The sequence below is a fragment of the Gekko japonicus genome, unplaced genomic scaffold, assembly GCF_001447785.1.
Source record: "Gekko japonicus isolate JY-2015 unplaced genomic scaffold, Gekko_japonicus_V1.1 scaffold1245, whole genome shotgun sequence".
NCBI lineage: Eukaryota > Metazoa > Chordata > Lepidosauria > Squamata > Gekkonidae > Gekko > Gekko japonicus.
Window position 1 is genome coordinate 176,210 of NW_015165861.1, and position 15,262 is coordinate 191,471.

The following is a 15,262-nucleotide window of genomic DNA, read 5'->3' on the forward strand; positions in this document are numbered from 1 at the left end:
GGCCTGACCTTGGGTCAGTCATGGTTCTCTCTGAGCTGTTCTCTCAAGAACGGTTCTGTCTATTGTGGGGAGGGGAAGGGAAAGGAGTTTGTAAGCCGCTCTGAGACTTTGAGTGAAGGGTGGGGTATAAATCCAATCTCCTCCCCCTCCTCCCCCTCCTCCTCCTCCTCTTCCTCTTCCTCTTCCTCTTCTTCTTCTTCTTCTTCTGTATTTCTACCAAACTGAAATGCCTCCTTACTGTAATCCTGCAAGGTCTTGCTGTACTAAAAAAAATATTCACCGCCATAACAAAGCTGTGATGCTGTCTGGCCGTGTCACATACTTATGGGCTAATTTGAAGGCTCATCTCTCCATAGCAAGATAAAAACAAGTGCACAAAATATCTCATATATCAGTAACACCTCTGATGCAATGTGTTGAAGCTTCCATTAGTAAGAAGCGTGTGACATAAGCAGTGTCAATTAGTGCAAAATAACCATCCTGGATTTACATTCCATTATTAACTTGGATGTGCCTAGAGAAAATCCTTCATTAATGGTTGTTTGGATTATTGATTTAAAATGGAACTATATTTTGAAGCATATTCATTGGTGTGTCCAATGAAGGTCAAACGTGGGCCTCTTTCCTTAGACTTTTAAACATTAAGCCTCTTTAAAGTTATTTATTTAATTTTTAAACCCTTAGATAATGATACCTCCTTAATTTTAAAAGTATGTAATAGTTATTCCTCAGCCCCATCCCCTCCTCAACAAAATACTTTGATTTTTGAAACCAATTTTCACATCAACAAGACAAATAATAGACATCTCACAAGGAATCAACTGTTGGTTTTTCTAATGGTAGGATGCTAAAAATGTCCTCTTCTTTAACTATTAATAAAACTAGAGATCCATTTGTGAGCAAGACGGAGAACTCCATACGTAACCAAAGCTGAGGCATTCACTCCCCAAAAAGCAACTCACTGTTCACCTGTCTCTTTAGGAGTTGGGCAAAACAAACTTCAAACAGATCTCTAGTAGTATGGCTTCCTAATTTTTTATTTCAGTGTTTTACAACTGCCAGTTCAAGGGCCAAATCTAGGGTTGCCAGGTCCCTCAAAGTCCCCAGCGAGGGACTTTGGGGGGCACTACTGGAGGGGGGTGGGGGAGTCCCCAACTTGATGATGTCACTCTGAAGTGACAAATCATCTTGGGGAGCAGAGGCCCCCAACTCTCCCCAGCAGCATTTAAAGGGTCTTTTTAAACCTTGCTGGGAAGGGGGGGAGGCCACCTGTGCCTGTGCCCGAATTTGGGGCACAGAGTGCAGGCGTGCAGCCCCCCCCTCTCAGCAGCATTTAAAGATTCCTTTTAAGAAGAGAAGAAGAAGAAGAGATTGGATTTATACCCCGCCCTTCACTTGGCGTCTCAGAGCAGCTTACAAACTTCTTTCCCTTCCCCTCCCCACAACAGACACCCTGTGAGGTGGGTGGGACTGAGAGAACTCTGACACAAACTGCTCTTTTTCAAGGACAGCTGTGCCAGAGCTTGTGACTGATCCAAGGTCACATCAGCAGGTGCAAGTGGAGGAGTGGGGAATCAAACCCGGTTCTCCCAGATTAGAGTCCGCACACTTAACCACTACACCAAACTGGCTTTTAAACACTGCTGGGGAGAGGTGGGGGGAGGCCGTGCGCACTTGCACTTCGAGCCCTGAATCTGGGGCTCAGAGTGTAGGCAGGCACGCAGCACCCACCTCTCCCCAGTGGATGACTTTAAATGATGTTGGGAAGAGGTGAGGAGGAGGCCAGGTGGTCACTTTTGTGGATGGAGCTTCCCCTCCAAATCGGGCAAGCCCCGCCAAACTGGGGGGGGGGGCTGGCAAGCCTAGCCAAATCTGGGCCCTCAGGGAGTCCTGTCAGCTGCTTTCAGTATCCCTCCATAAGAGGCAGCTGTAAGGAGAGAGGGCCTATGTAACTGGGGTACACCTTAAAGTCCTTATAGCCATTCCAGAGAACTCCAGAGCAGTCAATAGGGTCAAGAAGGGGAACCCAACTCTCACTTGCAATGTTCTCAGGCTGACGTGAGAGAAGAAGAAGAAGAAGAAGAAGAGATTCGATTTATACCTTGTCCTTCACTCAGAGTCTCAGAGTGGCCTACAAACTCCTTTCCCTTCCCCTCCCTACAGCAGACACCCTGTGAGGTAGGCGGGGCTGAGAGAGCTCTCTCCAGAACTGTCCTTGACAGAACAGCTCTGACAGAACTATGGCTTGCCCAAGGTCATCCAGCAGCTGCAAATGGAGGAGTGGGGAATGAAGCCCGGTTCTCCCAGATTAGAGTCCGCACACTTAACCACTATACCAAACTGGCTCTCTGATGCCATGATGTAAGTAAGCTGAGGAATCTTCTGTGCCATTAAGAGGACTCAAGGGTGCATTCCAACCATGCAGGAAAGTGCCATGCTGAAATAGGCCTCCCATTTACCCATCCAGGGCAGAGAATTACTAGTCTGGAGCTCCTGTTTCCCACCCCAAAGGGACTGAGGAGTGAGAGGACAGAAAGTCCTCCACATAATGATGTTCCAGACCATAGAGACTAGGGGAGACAGTCTACAGCATCATGTAGAATTGACATCCCAATCTCTCCAGTCTCCACCCTCCCCAGGCACTTCCCCTGAAATCTTCCAGCATTTGCATTGACAGTGTGGGAAACCCAGGGTTGCCAACCTCCAAGTAAGATCTGCAGATCTTCCAAAACCACAACTGATCTCCAGACCACCAAGATCAGTTCCTCTTGAGAAAATGGCAGCTTTGTAGTGTAGAGCCGGTGGTGTTTGTTGAAATACCTCCCTTCTCTTTCACAAAACTCTGCCTTCCCTACCACCACCACCCCCCAATCTTCAGGAATTTTCAAACCAAGAATTGGCAAGCATATGAGAACCTTAAGCTGAAAGGACTCCAGGGTACACTCCTGCTTTGCGGAGGGGAGAAGCACAATCCACGCTGAAAGCAAATACTACAGTGCATGAAAAAGTTGCTTCTTGCTTCCACCCCACCTGATTTAAAATTAGGGCTGGCGACTCCAGTTTAAGAAATTCCTGGCAATTAGGGGACTGTGCCTCAGGATGGGGAAGAGAAGGACTTTGGCAATGGTGTGGTGTCTGATAGTCCACCCTCTGAAGATTCTATTTCCTCCTGGAGACAGGCCCGTAGCTGTGGTGGGGGCCCTCAGGGTCCACTCCCCGACTTAGTGCCAGGGCCCCTTGAGTTAGTGCCACTGCCCACTCTCCCCTCCTCTGCATGTCTTCCCTCCCCCGAGGTGCTCAGTGGGCAGGGGGTGTGCAGAAGGAGCCTAGGAAGCTGAAGTGAGCACACCTCCCCAGGATGCTCTGCTGCATCCAGAGCTCCAGACCAGACCAGCCGCCACTCCCCATGGAAAGCCCAGCGTGCCCCTGCCACTGAGAGACTTTGCAGAGTGGTGCAGGGAGTGAGCACCAAGCCGGGTTCCTCCCCTCCACCCTCTCTGGGAGGGAAGGAGGCTGCCCACTCTCCCTTCCCCTGTGTTCCTTCCCTCCCCCGAGGAGCTCAGCAGACAGGGGGCATGCAGAAGGAGCCCAGGAAGCCAAAGCAAGTGCATCTCCATCTACTCCTCCACCTCCACCTCCTCCTGGCCTGCTTCCTGGTCTCACTCCCCCTCTTCTAGCTGTGGTGGCCAAAGAGCAGAGAGGAGCGCACAGAAAGCGACAAGCCAAGCTTGAGGCTGCTGTGCTGGTGAACAGAGCCCTGATCCCCTGCAGCTCCATCTGCAGCTGGTGCCGGCTTGGCCATCATGGGCGCCTAGGAGCGCAAAAGCCCGCACACCACACCGGGGAAGCCAGTGAGAAAGAAACCAGGAGGGGGGAGAGAGAAAAGTTCTGAGGTTGCTGCCTTCCCTGGGATGCTCTTCTGCAGCCAGAGCTCCTACCCAGACTGGCCACCACTCCCCATAGAGAGCCCGGAGCTCTCCTGCTTCTGAGGGCCCTTGCGGAGTGGTGCGGGTAGTGAGTGCCATGCCGAGCTCCCTGTGTCTCTGCCTGGTGCTTTCTTCCAAGGTCTGCCCTTTAATTAAATTAACTTTGGTTCAATTCAGACCGGGGGTCAGAAGCAACAGTGAGGCTCGGGGTGGGGCTGTCCCGAAGCACCTCCCATAATGCTAGAGCCCCCAGGGGATTCAATTAGCCAGTGCCCCCTGAGAAATTTAAATGCCCCCCAACTTAAAAATTCCTGGCTACAGGCATGCCTGGAGAGCTCATCGCTGCAGCCTGGGAATCAGTTGTAATTCTGGAACAACCCCAGGCCCCATCTTGATGTTGGTAACCTTCTGGAGTCCTGTGTGATGTTGCAAAGGACACCTTCCAACTTGAGAGCCCTGCTTCCTATCTGAGCTTCACTTTGTTATTAAGAAATGAAAGCCTCATCCAGGCACTGTCAGGAGGAGGATGGGGGAGGAGGATATCCACCCAGCTCTTCACTTGTTTCCCATGGGATGTGTCACGTGGCTAACATTTGTTGCTCACTAGTGGGTATATTTCCTTTACAGACATTACTGAGTAGGCTTCATTACTTCACATTCATTCAAAGCTATTTCACTAATACATGTCTAAAATCCTCTCATATTTTATTTACTTGTGGTTGGCACCAGTTTAATATTTATAGGAAGCAGTTCCTTTTCCCCATCCCAGTCTAGCTTCCCCCCTCAAGAAGGTCATCTGTGTCTCTGACTGCTGCATAACAGGCCTACAATCAAGTGCAGCTTTTCCATTACAATATATAGAGTTGCCAATTCCAAGTCAGAAAATGCCTGGAGATTTGAGGATGAGGTTCGGGGAGGGGAGGAACCTCAGTTGGGTATCCTGCTATAAAGTCCACCCTCCAAAGTAGCCATTTTTTCCCAGGGGCACTGATTTCTTTAGTCTTGAGATCAATTGTAATTCCAGGAGATCTCCAGGTCCCATCTGGAGACTGGCAATGATGCAGCTGCTGAATTTCTGCCTGCCTGTCTGCAGCTGTTAAAGGACAGGAACTCAGGAAGAAAAACTGGCCTGCTGGAAACCATTTCCACAGAAATAATATAAAAAGAGATTGCAAAAGGCACCCTTTCCACTTTCCACCCCCCGCCTGCAGAGCCTTTTCTGTGCTAGCCAGTGTCATTAAATTATTTCAAATCTAGCTTCCTGCGTGTGTTCTAAGTAAGGATCTAGTTCACTGACTTCAGTTCAGCTTCTGCTGTTTTACACTGAGGTAAGTGCAATGTGACTGAGTCATGGTCCTCATTTAGGCCTAATTTGACAGTTTGTACAATTCTGATATTTCAGAAATTATTATACTTCTTCCTTTGACCTGTTTTTTTCCCTCTGCTCTAAACCTATTTGTGATGTTATTGCTTCTCAAAATCCCCTTAGAGCTCCCCCCCTACTTTTTTAAAAAAAATTAAAGGTTAGAGGAGCCACCGTCTGACTATTTGGCCCTGAAGCTCTCTTTCTCAAGCAGACATTCTTCCATATCCACAAAGAGGATGCCCCCATTCCCCATTATCTGGGAGTCTTCCTTACTATAAAAGAATACCCACATGCTGAGCATTTCCAAAGTTTGCACTTTGTAGAGATCACACAGACACGAATGACACATATATTGGTGGTATTTGCTTTCCTCAAGGAAGCAGATCTCATATCTGATTGAAATTTTGAATGAGCAGGTGAAATAATAAAGGGGCATTCAATAAACTATGAAGGAATATGATTTTAAAGGGGGGCTGTGGTTCAGTGGCAGAGCATCTGCTTGGCATGCAAAAGGTCCCAGGTTCAATCCCCAATATCTCCTGTTAAAAGATCTGGCAGTAGGTGGTGGAAAAGACCTCCGTCTGAGACCCTGGAGAGCTGCTGCCAGTCTGAGTAGACAATACTGACTTTGATGGACAAATGGTCTGATTCAGTATAATGCAGTTCCATATTTGTTCATATGTGTTTTATCTGATGAGATGGGATTAGACTACTGTTGTAATGTATTGAAACGATTACATGAATCACCTCATAGGACTCCTATGTTAAGCTTCGAGCCAGACCAGGCTCCTCTGAACGAACTTCCTATTGGTCGCTTCGTAACAGCGACCAATCAGAACTGTGCCTTTTCCCTGTGAGGGAAAGACTTTCATTGGTCCTTAACTAAGCAATCTCATTGGTTGTTATTTGTAAATAGGCGTGGCTACATTAGCCCGGTTATGTTTAAAAGGAGCATAAGCTCCCACTGTTTTCTGTTCTGGTTTCTTACTGAGTTGAGTGCTTGTTCGTTACTTCGCACGCGCGCACACACCCAGGATGCCGGGAAGGAGCCCCCCCGCTGGCAGGTGAAAAAGATTTGGCAACCCTCGAGGGGGGCTGTGGTTCAGTGGCAGAGCATCTGCTTGGCATGCAGAAGGTCCCAGGTTCAATCCCCAGTATCTCCTGTTAAAAGATCTGGCAGTAGGTGGTGGGAAAGACCTCAGTCTGAGACCCTGGAGAGCTGCTGCCAGTCTGAGTAGACAATACTGACTTTGGTGGCCCAAGGGTCTGATTCTGTATAAGGCAGTTTCATATGTGTTCATATGTGTTTTATCTGATGAGATGGGATTAGACTACTGTCATTTCTGTTCTTGCAACATTCAGTCTTGACTGCTGAAACGTATTCTATGTGGGGATGTCCTTGAAGAGTATTCAGAATTCTCAGCTAGTGAAGAAGGTGGCTGTAAACCTCACACGCAGGTTTGGCATACAGCTTCAGAGACCATTTCAGTACGCTAGTTTTGACTTCTAAATCACTAGGTATCTAAGCACTAGCCTAGGGAGTATTTCATCCCAGAGGAAATCTGGCTACTCATTACCATTAGGTCATTTGGAAACCCTCCCTTCCAGCAGATAATTTGACCTTTCTGCTATTGCATGCTTATGGAAAATGTACTTGATGATTTTAGACTTAGAAATATATATATATCTCCTTATATATAATTAAATAGTGGGTGCCAAAGTTCTAATTCTAAAATGCACTCCTTTAGTGTATGGCTGATGGCACTGCTCCTCAGCATATATCGTCACCAATCAGAAGGCAAAGCCCGGGTCCCGCCCACACCACAACTGCTGCGACAACCTGGTCTTTTGCATATGGAAGCTGATTGGACTTCACTCCATTCCACACCTCAAACTCCCCCCCCCCCGCAAGGCAGTTGGAATGTCAGTTGCATATGGAACCTGCTGTATTCTGGTGGTGTGCAGGTCCCAGGTTCATGTTTTAAAAGCAGACTAACACTGTTTGCCCAAAGCCAGAGCACTCTCCCAGAGCCTCTTTCTAGATCCCATTGTATTTATTTCCACAACGGGCCTTATTTCTAGTATATGTATAATTTAGATTTCTTCAAATGTATGTTGTAAAAGGGTTTGGCTGTAATTAAAGAAACGAGGCATAAAACTGTATTAAATAAATAAATAAGATATATTTGTATTAATAACTAATGGCCTATGGGAGCATAGCAGCATTTGCAGAAGTGAACTTTCTGACCTCCTCCTTTTGTTGCAGCTTGCCATACCCCCCCAAAAAAAATCCTCTCCCCAGGCACTAGTAGAGTTCTAGGAACAGGATGGAGGTGACCTGAGGGTCTAAACTGGAAAGGGAGAATCAGTGAAAATGGCTCTCCTCTTTCACTGATGAAAGTGCCTTTCACAAGTAGAAAAGCTAAGTAGGATCTAAGACATTAAATAGTATTACTAGAGCCACAAGAAAACGTCTTCGGACAGCGCTGGCTCTTCGGCTTTGAAACGGAGATGAGCACCGCAACCCTAGAGTCGGACTCGACTGGCTTTCGAGCAAGGGAACCTTTACATTTAACATTAACAGCCTTGCTCAGGTCTTGCAAACTGAGGGCCATGGCTTCCTTGAGTGAGTCAATCCATCTCATGTTGGGACCTCCTCTTTTCTTGCTGCCTTCAACTTTTCCTATCATTATTGTCTTTTCCAGTTACTCTTCTGATATGACCAAAGTAAGAGAGCCCCAGTTTAGCCATTTTATCTTCTAGGGAGAGTTCAGGCTTCATTTGCTCTAGAACCCACATCTGTCATTTTGGAGGTCTACTGTACCTGTAGAGCTTTCCTTTAACACCACATTCTTCCTGTGAGCTTTCCTCATTATCCAACTTTCACATTCATACATAGTAATGGGGAATACTATATCATGAATTAACTTTACCATAGTCACCAGCAACACATCCTTATACTTTTTTGAGGAGGTTCAGAGTTTCTATGCTAAACTTGTCAGTGATTGGGTAATGTGGTAGAATTTTCCATGGTGGAATTTTAAAGGACTCCCTTATGGCAGCAGGTAAGCAAAGTTCCATTGCCTACTCTATGGCATATGTAGACTTAATGACCAATTGCTATGCTTATTTTTAATCTCCCACCCTCCAAGAAGTTTAGGACTATATCATCATACATAGTTCCCCTCACCCTAAAATCTGGTGTCCCAACTCTGTGAAGTAGATTAGTTTGCGAAAAAGCAACCAACTGACCCCAAGTCCCCAGCGAGCTTCATGGCTGACTTGAAGCCAGGTCTATCCACCTTATATCCTATTTTCCACGCACATTGGCCCTCATGCTGTGCTTTTGATCGAATCTCTCTGACGTATCATAAAGTCTAACAATAATACATAAAATTTCTATTAATAATAGAATAGTATTTAAAAATCCAGTTGGTCTATGGCTATACAGACAAGATATGAGGCAGATAAGGTATATCATACCATATACATAGAATACAGACGACCATCCAGTATATTGCACTAATATCCCGGCCAGAGGCATTGCAATAACTGCACCTGCATAGGAACCTGGGAGAAAAGGCAGAAGTTTATAACATGGAAATACTTATGGAGGTGGTAACAGGGCTGAAATGAATATTCATAAGTCATCACACGCGTAGTATGTGTGCAAGCTGAATAAATTAAGCCCTGTGGAGTAAATTGCTTAGTTTCAAAGCATAGATTTTGCAGACCTTTGAAGAAAACTATTCATTGATATTTTCTGGACAAAATTCTGAATGTAGATTATATGGATAATTTTACAAGTTTTAATTAACTGATAGCTACTGTGTGATTGAATTGCATTATCATATGATTTAGTAGGAAATACATCAGAGAAGACAACCAGCTTACATTTCTAATGCATCTGGCTTTTTCGTCAATCTGGAATGTAGGTAGGTAAGGTTATGTGGTCTCCTAAATGTTCCACACTGCGCTCAGACCATTTCTTTACTGTCACAGTTCTAAGTGTTTAACAGTGTGACCCTATGCAAGTTCCCAGTTTTCTTAATCATTTCAGAAGTGTGAGATTGCTATCTAAGCACTCTTATATGAAAGTGAATTCCACTGCAAACCAGGGGTGTGAATATTGTGGATGAATCAAAGAAAGAAAAATTCTAGTTAACTTTAGATGAGAATTCAGTCAAATGATGGTGAGAACTTAGGATGTTACTTACCACAGAAAGAAGTCGTTGCTAGTCTACTTCTCTCTAGAGGAGGTGCCCACTTGCTCCAGATTCCATGACAGGCTGGATAAGTTACGCCCTGTGGAATAGGTTGCTTACTTTATACTCACTTACTGTTCATACAGTGTTATATTATTTGTAATCAGTATTATGGAACTAACAGGACTTGCCAAGGAAGTCATGATCATTCTTAAAACATATGACAAATCAACTAGAAAAGAAGGGTTCTTAGTTTTCACTTGTTGAAGTGAATTCCCATTTTCCCACTTTGCTTATACCTGCCTTGGATAAGGAAAAAAAAGTTCTCTCCTCTGATCTACTCTGGTGAACAAGCCTCTTCCATAGAACTGCTAATGGCCACAGTAGTCCTCCAGACTATGATTTCCTCTACGCCCACTCAGACCAAACCCAGCAAGGAGATCACGTCTTGCTCAGCATCATGGACCTCTGGAATCACCAGGACCACTGGAATTTTGTCTGCATAATCTCCCCCTCTTGGCAGCCCTGAGAATTGTTTGTGGAACTCCACCCTGGCATCAGTTCGCCTGGTGCTTCTTCTTTGCATTTTAGGCACCAGGTGAAAAGTTAAGAGGTTTCCATTTTCCAGGGCTCCTGGTGGTAAATAAAGGGAATTTCCACACACTGTCTTCTTTACTTGCTCATCACTGGTTAACTTCTAAAAACTTTCTGTTCTAGTGGGGTTGGTAATGTAATAATAATTACCCTGTTACTGCAGCTATGTTTTATTACAAGCTACAGTTACTGGGCTTTATGATGGAATGTAGCATTAAAAAATCTACTGAATAAATACACAAATCATGTATCCTGACCAGTCCTTTGGTAGCTTCAGAATGCATGTCCACCCATGTGTTCCAATGCAACCACTGCCCAGTTCCTCGTGGTCACTCTTAGGAGAGAAGAGCAGTACCAAAATGGGACAGAAAAAAACAATCTTTTGTCAGAAGCCCTTCTTCCTATTCAAGTTAACAGTGGCAATAGCAAGGTAAATTTCTATTTTTTTGTTCTTACCTCAACAAGGCCTTGTAAGATTCTAACGAAGATAACACATCCAAAATGTACTCGAGCTGCAGATGGTATTAGCATGTTGAGAGTGGAAGTCAGGAGTATAGCTGCACCAAACACCCTGTAAGGGAACAGAAAGGTGACAGATATGTAATTGTTTAATTTTTTGTGTGTGTGTTAAGTGCTGTCGAGTCACTTCCAACCCATGGTGACCTTAGGAATTAATGACCTCCAAAACATCATATCATTAACAGCCTTGCTTAGGTTTTGCAAACTGGAGGGTATGACCACCTTTATTGCATCAATCCATCTCATTGTGGCATATCTGTCTTTTTATATTTTTCTGTATATTGCATACCAACTCATATTCATCTAGTTCCATATAATCTACTCCAACTGGCAGTGATTCTCCCAGATTTCAGGCACAGAAAGTTCCTTCTGCTCCCTGAGATCTGTTATAGTCTGTCCTTGGCCAGTCATATACTCTCAGCCTAATCATCTGACAGGGTTGTTGTACAATGGAAGATGGGAAAACCATATATACTGCCTTGATTTTCATGGGGGAATGGCAGGATAACAATTAGATAGATAGGTGGGTAAATGTATTCAGGAAAACCTCTTTTAACCATTAGCTTTCATTGATAAAGCATCAACTAATTACCTTTGATCCTTAGCCATTCACCATCATAACAACAGATGACCACTCAGCAGCCATTGTGCATAATTGACATTAAGTACCATACATAGTCATTTGTACGGAGCATTAAATCTGACACAACTAAAAGACAAAAGGTTTGTTCATATTGCTCTGTCTGTGATGTCCAATTTAACCATGGAAGTTACCACCCTTACATTGAGAAAATACAACTAATATGAAAATCAGCTCCAAAGACTAAAGTGCACAGTGTCAATGTTGAACCATTAAATTTAGCTAAGTTCCTCCTTGACCTTGAAGAAGTCATCTGTTTTCTCAGGCTACTGTTAAGGATAAATTAAATAAGGATGTCTTGTAGCCTTTAACAGGAAACAGTGTTTGGAGGGCAGTCATCAACTCACCATTTACTATGAGGCGGAAGTGTGGTTTGTCGTTTATTTGTTAAGAACTATACTTGTTGAAGCAGGAAGGAGGTTTACATTGCAAGCACACTTCCAGTGCATGTCTTCCATGCATCTGTTTATTCACACCAGCAGTTAGAAATCTTGAACTGGAAATAGGATTGATTTTGTCTGAAAAGTCAGACAAATGGCTTAAGGCAGCTGCACAGGAAAAGGTCATTTGGTCCATGGAGGATGCTCCACTGAGATGAGCTTCCAACCCTCTCTCTCTCTCTCTTATTATTAATACATCCCATCCAGCCTCTTTCTATATAAACAATATCTCAGTCCCTTGAGAGAAAGAGAGAGCGCCAGAATGTGTGACAGACTGCATATCCCCTATGTCTGACAGCTTTTCCTCACAAGTTTCCTGTATTATTTTTTCTCCTGAGATTAACAATCCTGGCCTGAATTCAGTATTTACTTTTAACATATAGGTTATATTTCCTGAACAATGAAAAATATAACAAAGCATGAGTGGTTCATTTCCTTGTATTTTATTCCTAGGCTATTCACTCTGGTACATTTAACCTCATATGCAAGTATCAAGATACACAATAAAGGTGGATACTTTTACTGCATATGTTCTCTATGTTGATATATATATAGACATCTACAGAATGCAGACACTTTAATCCTATGTATGTTGACTCAGAAATAAGGTCCATTGAGTTCAGTGAGTTAAGTAAGTGTGCACAGCATTGCAGTCTGGCAGTGATCCTATGCGCACCTTCCTGTGAGTAACTCCACTGAACTCAGTACAACTCAGTAGGACTTATTTCCGAGTCATATGGGAAGAACAACCCCCCACCTTTATGGCTCATTCTCTATTAATCTCTTATCACTTTCTCTAAAGAAATGGCCATTAATATGTTAGATTTCTTTCGTTGTAATTACTTTCCTATTTTATCTCTTGCAGCCTAATTTTTTAATCACACATACATAAATGTGCATCTCATCTTTTTCACTTGTATTATTCTAAGTCTCCCCCATTTATTTTTTGTAATGTTTCAGAGATCACTGCTTCTTTCATTACCAGAGCACTTTTACACTTTATGGTCCTTTCTGTAGTTCTTTATAACAGCAAGTCCTGCATATGGCATTGGTTATCTGACTTGCTGCCTAAACTTACGATGCATTTGAACAAGCACAACGGTAGCTCATAACATTGGACTGAAGGGTTCAGATCCTGGCACAAGAGTGTGTTGGGTTGCATTTATCCAAATTTCTGGTTATCCAGGCATGTGTTCTTAGACTAATAGAACCAGCCTAATTGACATCACCAGGTTTGACATATAATGTCAATTTTTCCTGGGGATGACTGAATTAATAATGTCCTTTTGAGTCCAACCAACTCATGGGGATCCCATCCACGTGGGGTGTTCAAGGCAAGAGATGAGCAGATGTGGTTTGCTATTGCCTTCCGCTGCATAGCAAACCCCAGTCTTCCATGGTGGTCACCTATCAGAGTCCAAAGTCAATCAAGCTCAACAACGGTCCTTAATAAAGGTGCAGATTATTGAGAGAGCTACTCAGGTCATCATATGACATGCTTTGTGTCAGGAATGGGGGTTAGGCGGGAAGACAAACTATTATACCCAGTTCATACAGGTCCCCCTGATGGGCGCAGACCAATAAGCAATAGCAAGCAAGCACGCTCAAAAGAAAATGGCCCTCAGCTCCCAGTGGGAAAAAGCGGTGTGGCCAAGCACGGCTTCAAGGCCACAGCAGAGATAATGGGAAGAAACCTGGAGTGCATCCCAGGGGGAGAGGGAGGGTAGAGAAGGAGGGGGAGTGGGGAGAACACAACCCAAACCATGGCAGCATCAGCCAACATCACCCATCCAAGTACTAACTGCAGATGATCCAACTTAGCTTCCTGGCTCTGACAAGCTCAGGCTAAACTGGGCTATTTGTGTCAACAATATCTATAGAAAAACACAAAACTCTACTATGTATTAAATCTCTGGTTTTCAAATGCTTTACCTTATTTATTTATATTTATTTATTAATTGGATTTATATCCCACCCTTCCCTAAATGGGCTCAGGGCGGCTAACAACAGAGGCAAATGCCATAACAAACAATTAAAAAAGCATAAAAACAATCATTAAATAAAGTGTGGTGCTCTTGATGTTAAGTCTTATTATTTATTTATTTATTTATTATTCGATTTGATATACCGCCCTAACCCCCTTGGGGGTCTCTGGGTGGTTTACATAGTGAGAGTGCTAATCACAATTGAATATCCTAACTACGGCCACATTATTCGGGGGGGGGGGTGGTGGAAACCCCTCGCGCACATATCCTATGCAAAGGCCTGGCGGAAGACCTCCATCTTATAGGCCCTGCGGAACTGCGCCAGGTACCGCAGGGCCCTGATCTTCTCTGGGAGCTCATTCCACCAGACAGGAGCCGCCACCAAGAAAGCCCTGGCCCTGGTTGCAGCCAACTTGATGTCCTTGGGGCCTGGAACCACCAATAGGTGCTGCGCACCCAACCGTAGTGCTCTTGGGGAAACATTTTGGGAAAGGCGGTCCCTTAGGTACGCTGGACCCTGGCCATCAAGGAACTCTGCCCACATTTTTTTTTTTTTGGTAACACAAAAGTTGGCTTGAAACTCAACATCAAAAAAACTAAGATCATGGCATCTGGCCCCATCACTCCTTGGCAAATAAAAGGGAAAGTCATGGAAGCAGTGACAGAATCCACATTCCTGGGATCCCGCATCACTGCAGATGGTGACTGCAGCCATGAAATTAAAAGATGCCTGCTCCTTGGGAGGAAAGTTATGACAAACCTAGACAGCATAATAAAAAGTAGAGATATCACCCTGCCAACAAAATTCCATATGGTCAAAGCAATGGTATTCCCAATAGTCATGTATGACTGCGAGAGTTGGACTATAAGGAAGGCCGAGCGCCGAAGAATATGGTTGAGAGTCCCCTGGACTGCGAGGAGATCAAATCAGTGAATCCTAAAAGAAATCAACCCTGACTGTTCCCTGGAAGGCCAGATACTGAAACTGAAGCTCAAATAATTTGGTCAGCAAGTGAGAAGGGAGCACTCACTGGAGAAGACCCTGATGCTGGGAATGACTGGAAGTAAAAGAAGAAGGGGATGGCAAAGGATGAGATGGTTAGACAGTGTTATTGATGCTACAAACATGAAATTGAGCAAACTCTGGAGGATGGAGGAAGACAGAAGGGCCTGGCATGATGTGGTCCATGGGGTCTCGAAGAGTTGGACTTGACTGTGTGACTGAACAACAAAAAACCTCCACACCTCTGCCACAGATCTCTTGCACATTGCAGAAGATTTTGGAAAGTGTTCTAAAGGAACATACCCATCTTGCATAGGATGCTGGCAAGGCCTGCTCAGCCTCATATGTGTCCTTTGTAACCTGAGAATAGATCCTAGAACACATTCAACACTTTCCATTGGCTGTGCACTAGGGTTGCCAGTCCTGGGTTGGAAAATACCTGGAGACTTTGGGCGTAGGGTCTGGGGAGGGCAGGAACCTCAGCATGGTACAATGCCATAGAGTCCACCCTTCAAAGCAGCCATTTTCTCCAGGGGAGCTGATCTCTGCCAGCTGGAGATCAGTTGTAAAAGTGGGATATCTCC

At 44.5% G+C, this 15,262-nt stretch overlaps 1 protein-coding gene across 1 annotated transcript in view; it reads right to left on the bottom strand.

The window, feature by feature from the left end:
* SLC17A6 (solute carrier family 17 (vesicular glutamate transporter), member 6) overlaps nucleotides 1-15,262 on the bottom strand; it is a 75,127-nt gene that overhangs the window by 11,895 nt on the left and 47,970 nt on the right. The window contains exons 4-6 of the mRNA XM_015411226.1: nucleotides 10,548-10,662; nucleotides 9,510-9,597; nucleotides 8,776-8,862 (exon numbers count right to left, since the gene is read on the bottom strand). Coding sequence (XP_015266712.1) covers nucleotides 8,776-8,862; nucleotides 9,510-9,597; nucleotides 10,548-10,662 — 290 coding nt within the window. The remainder of the gene's footprint in view (nucleotides 1-8,775; nucleotides 8,863-9,509; nucleotides 9,598-10,547; nucleotides 10,663-15,262) is intronic.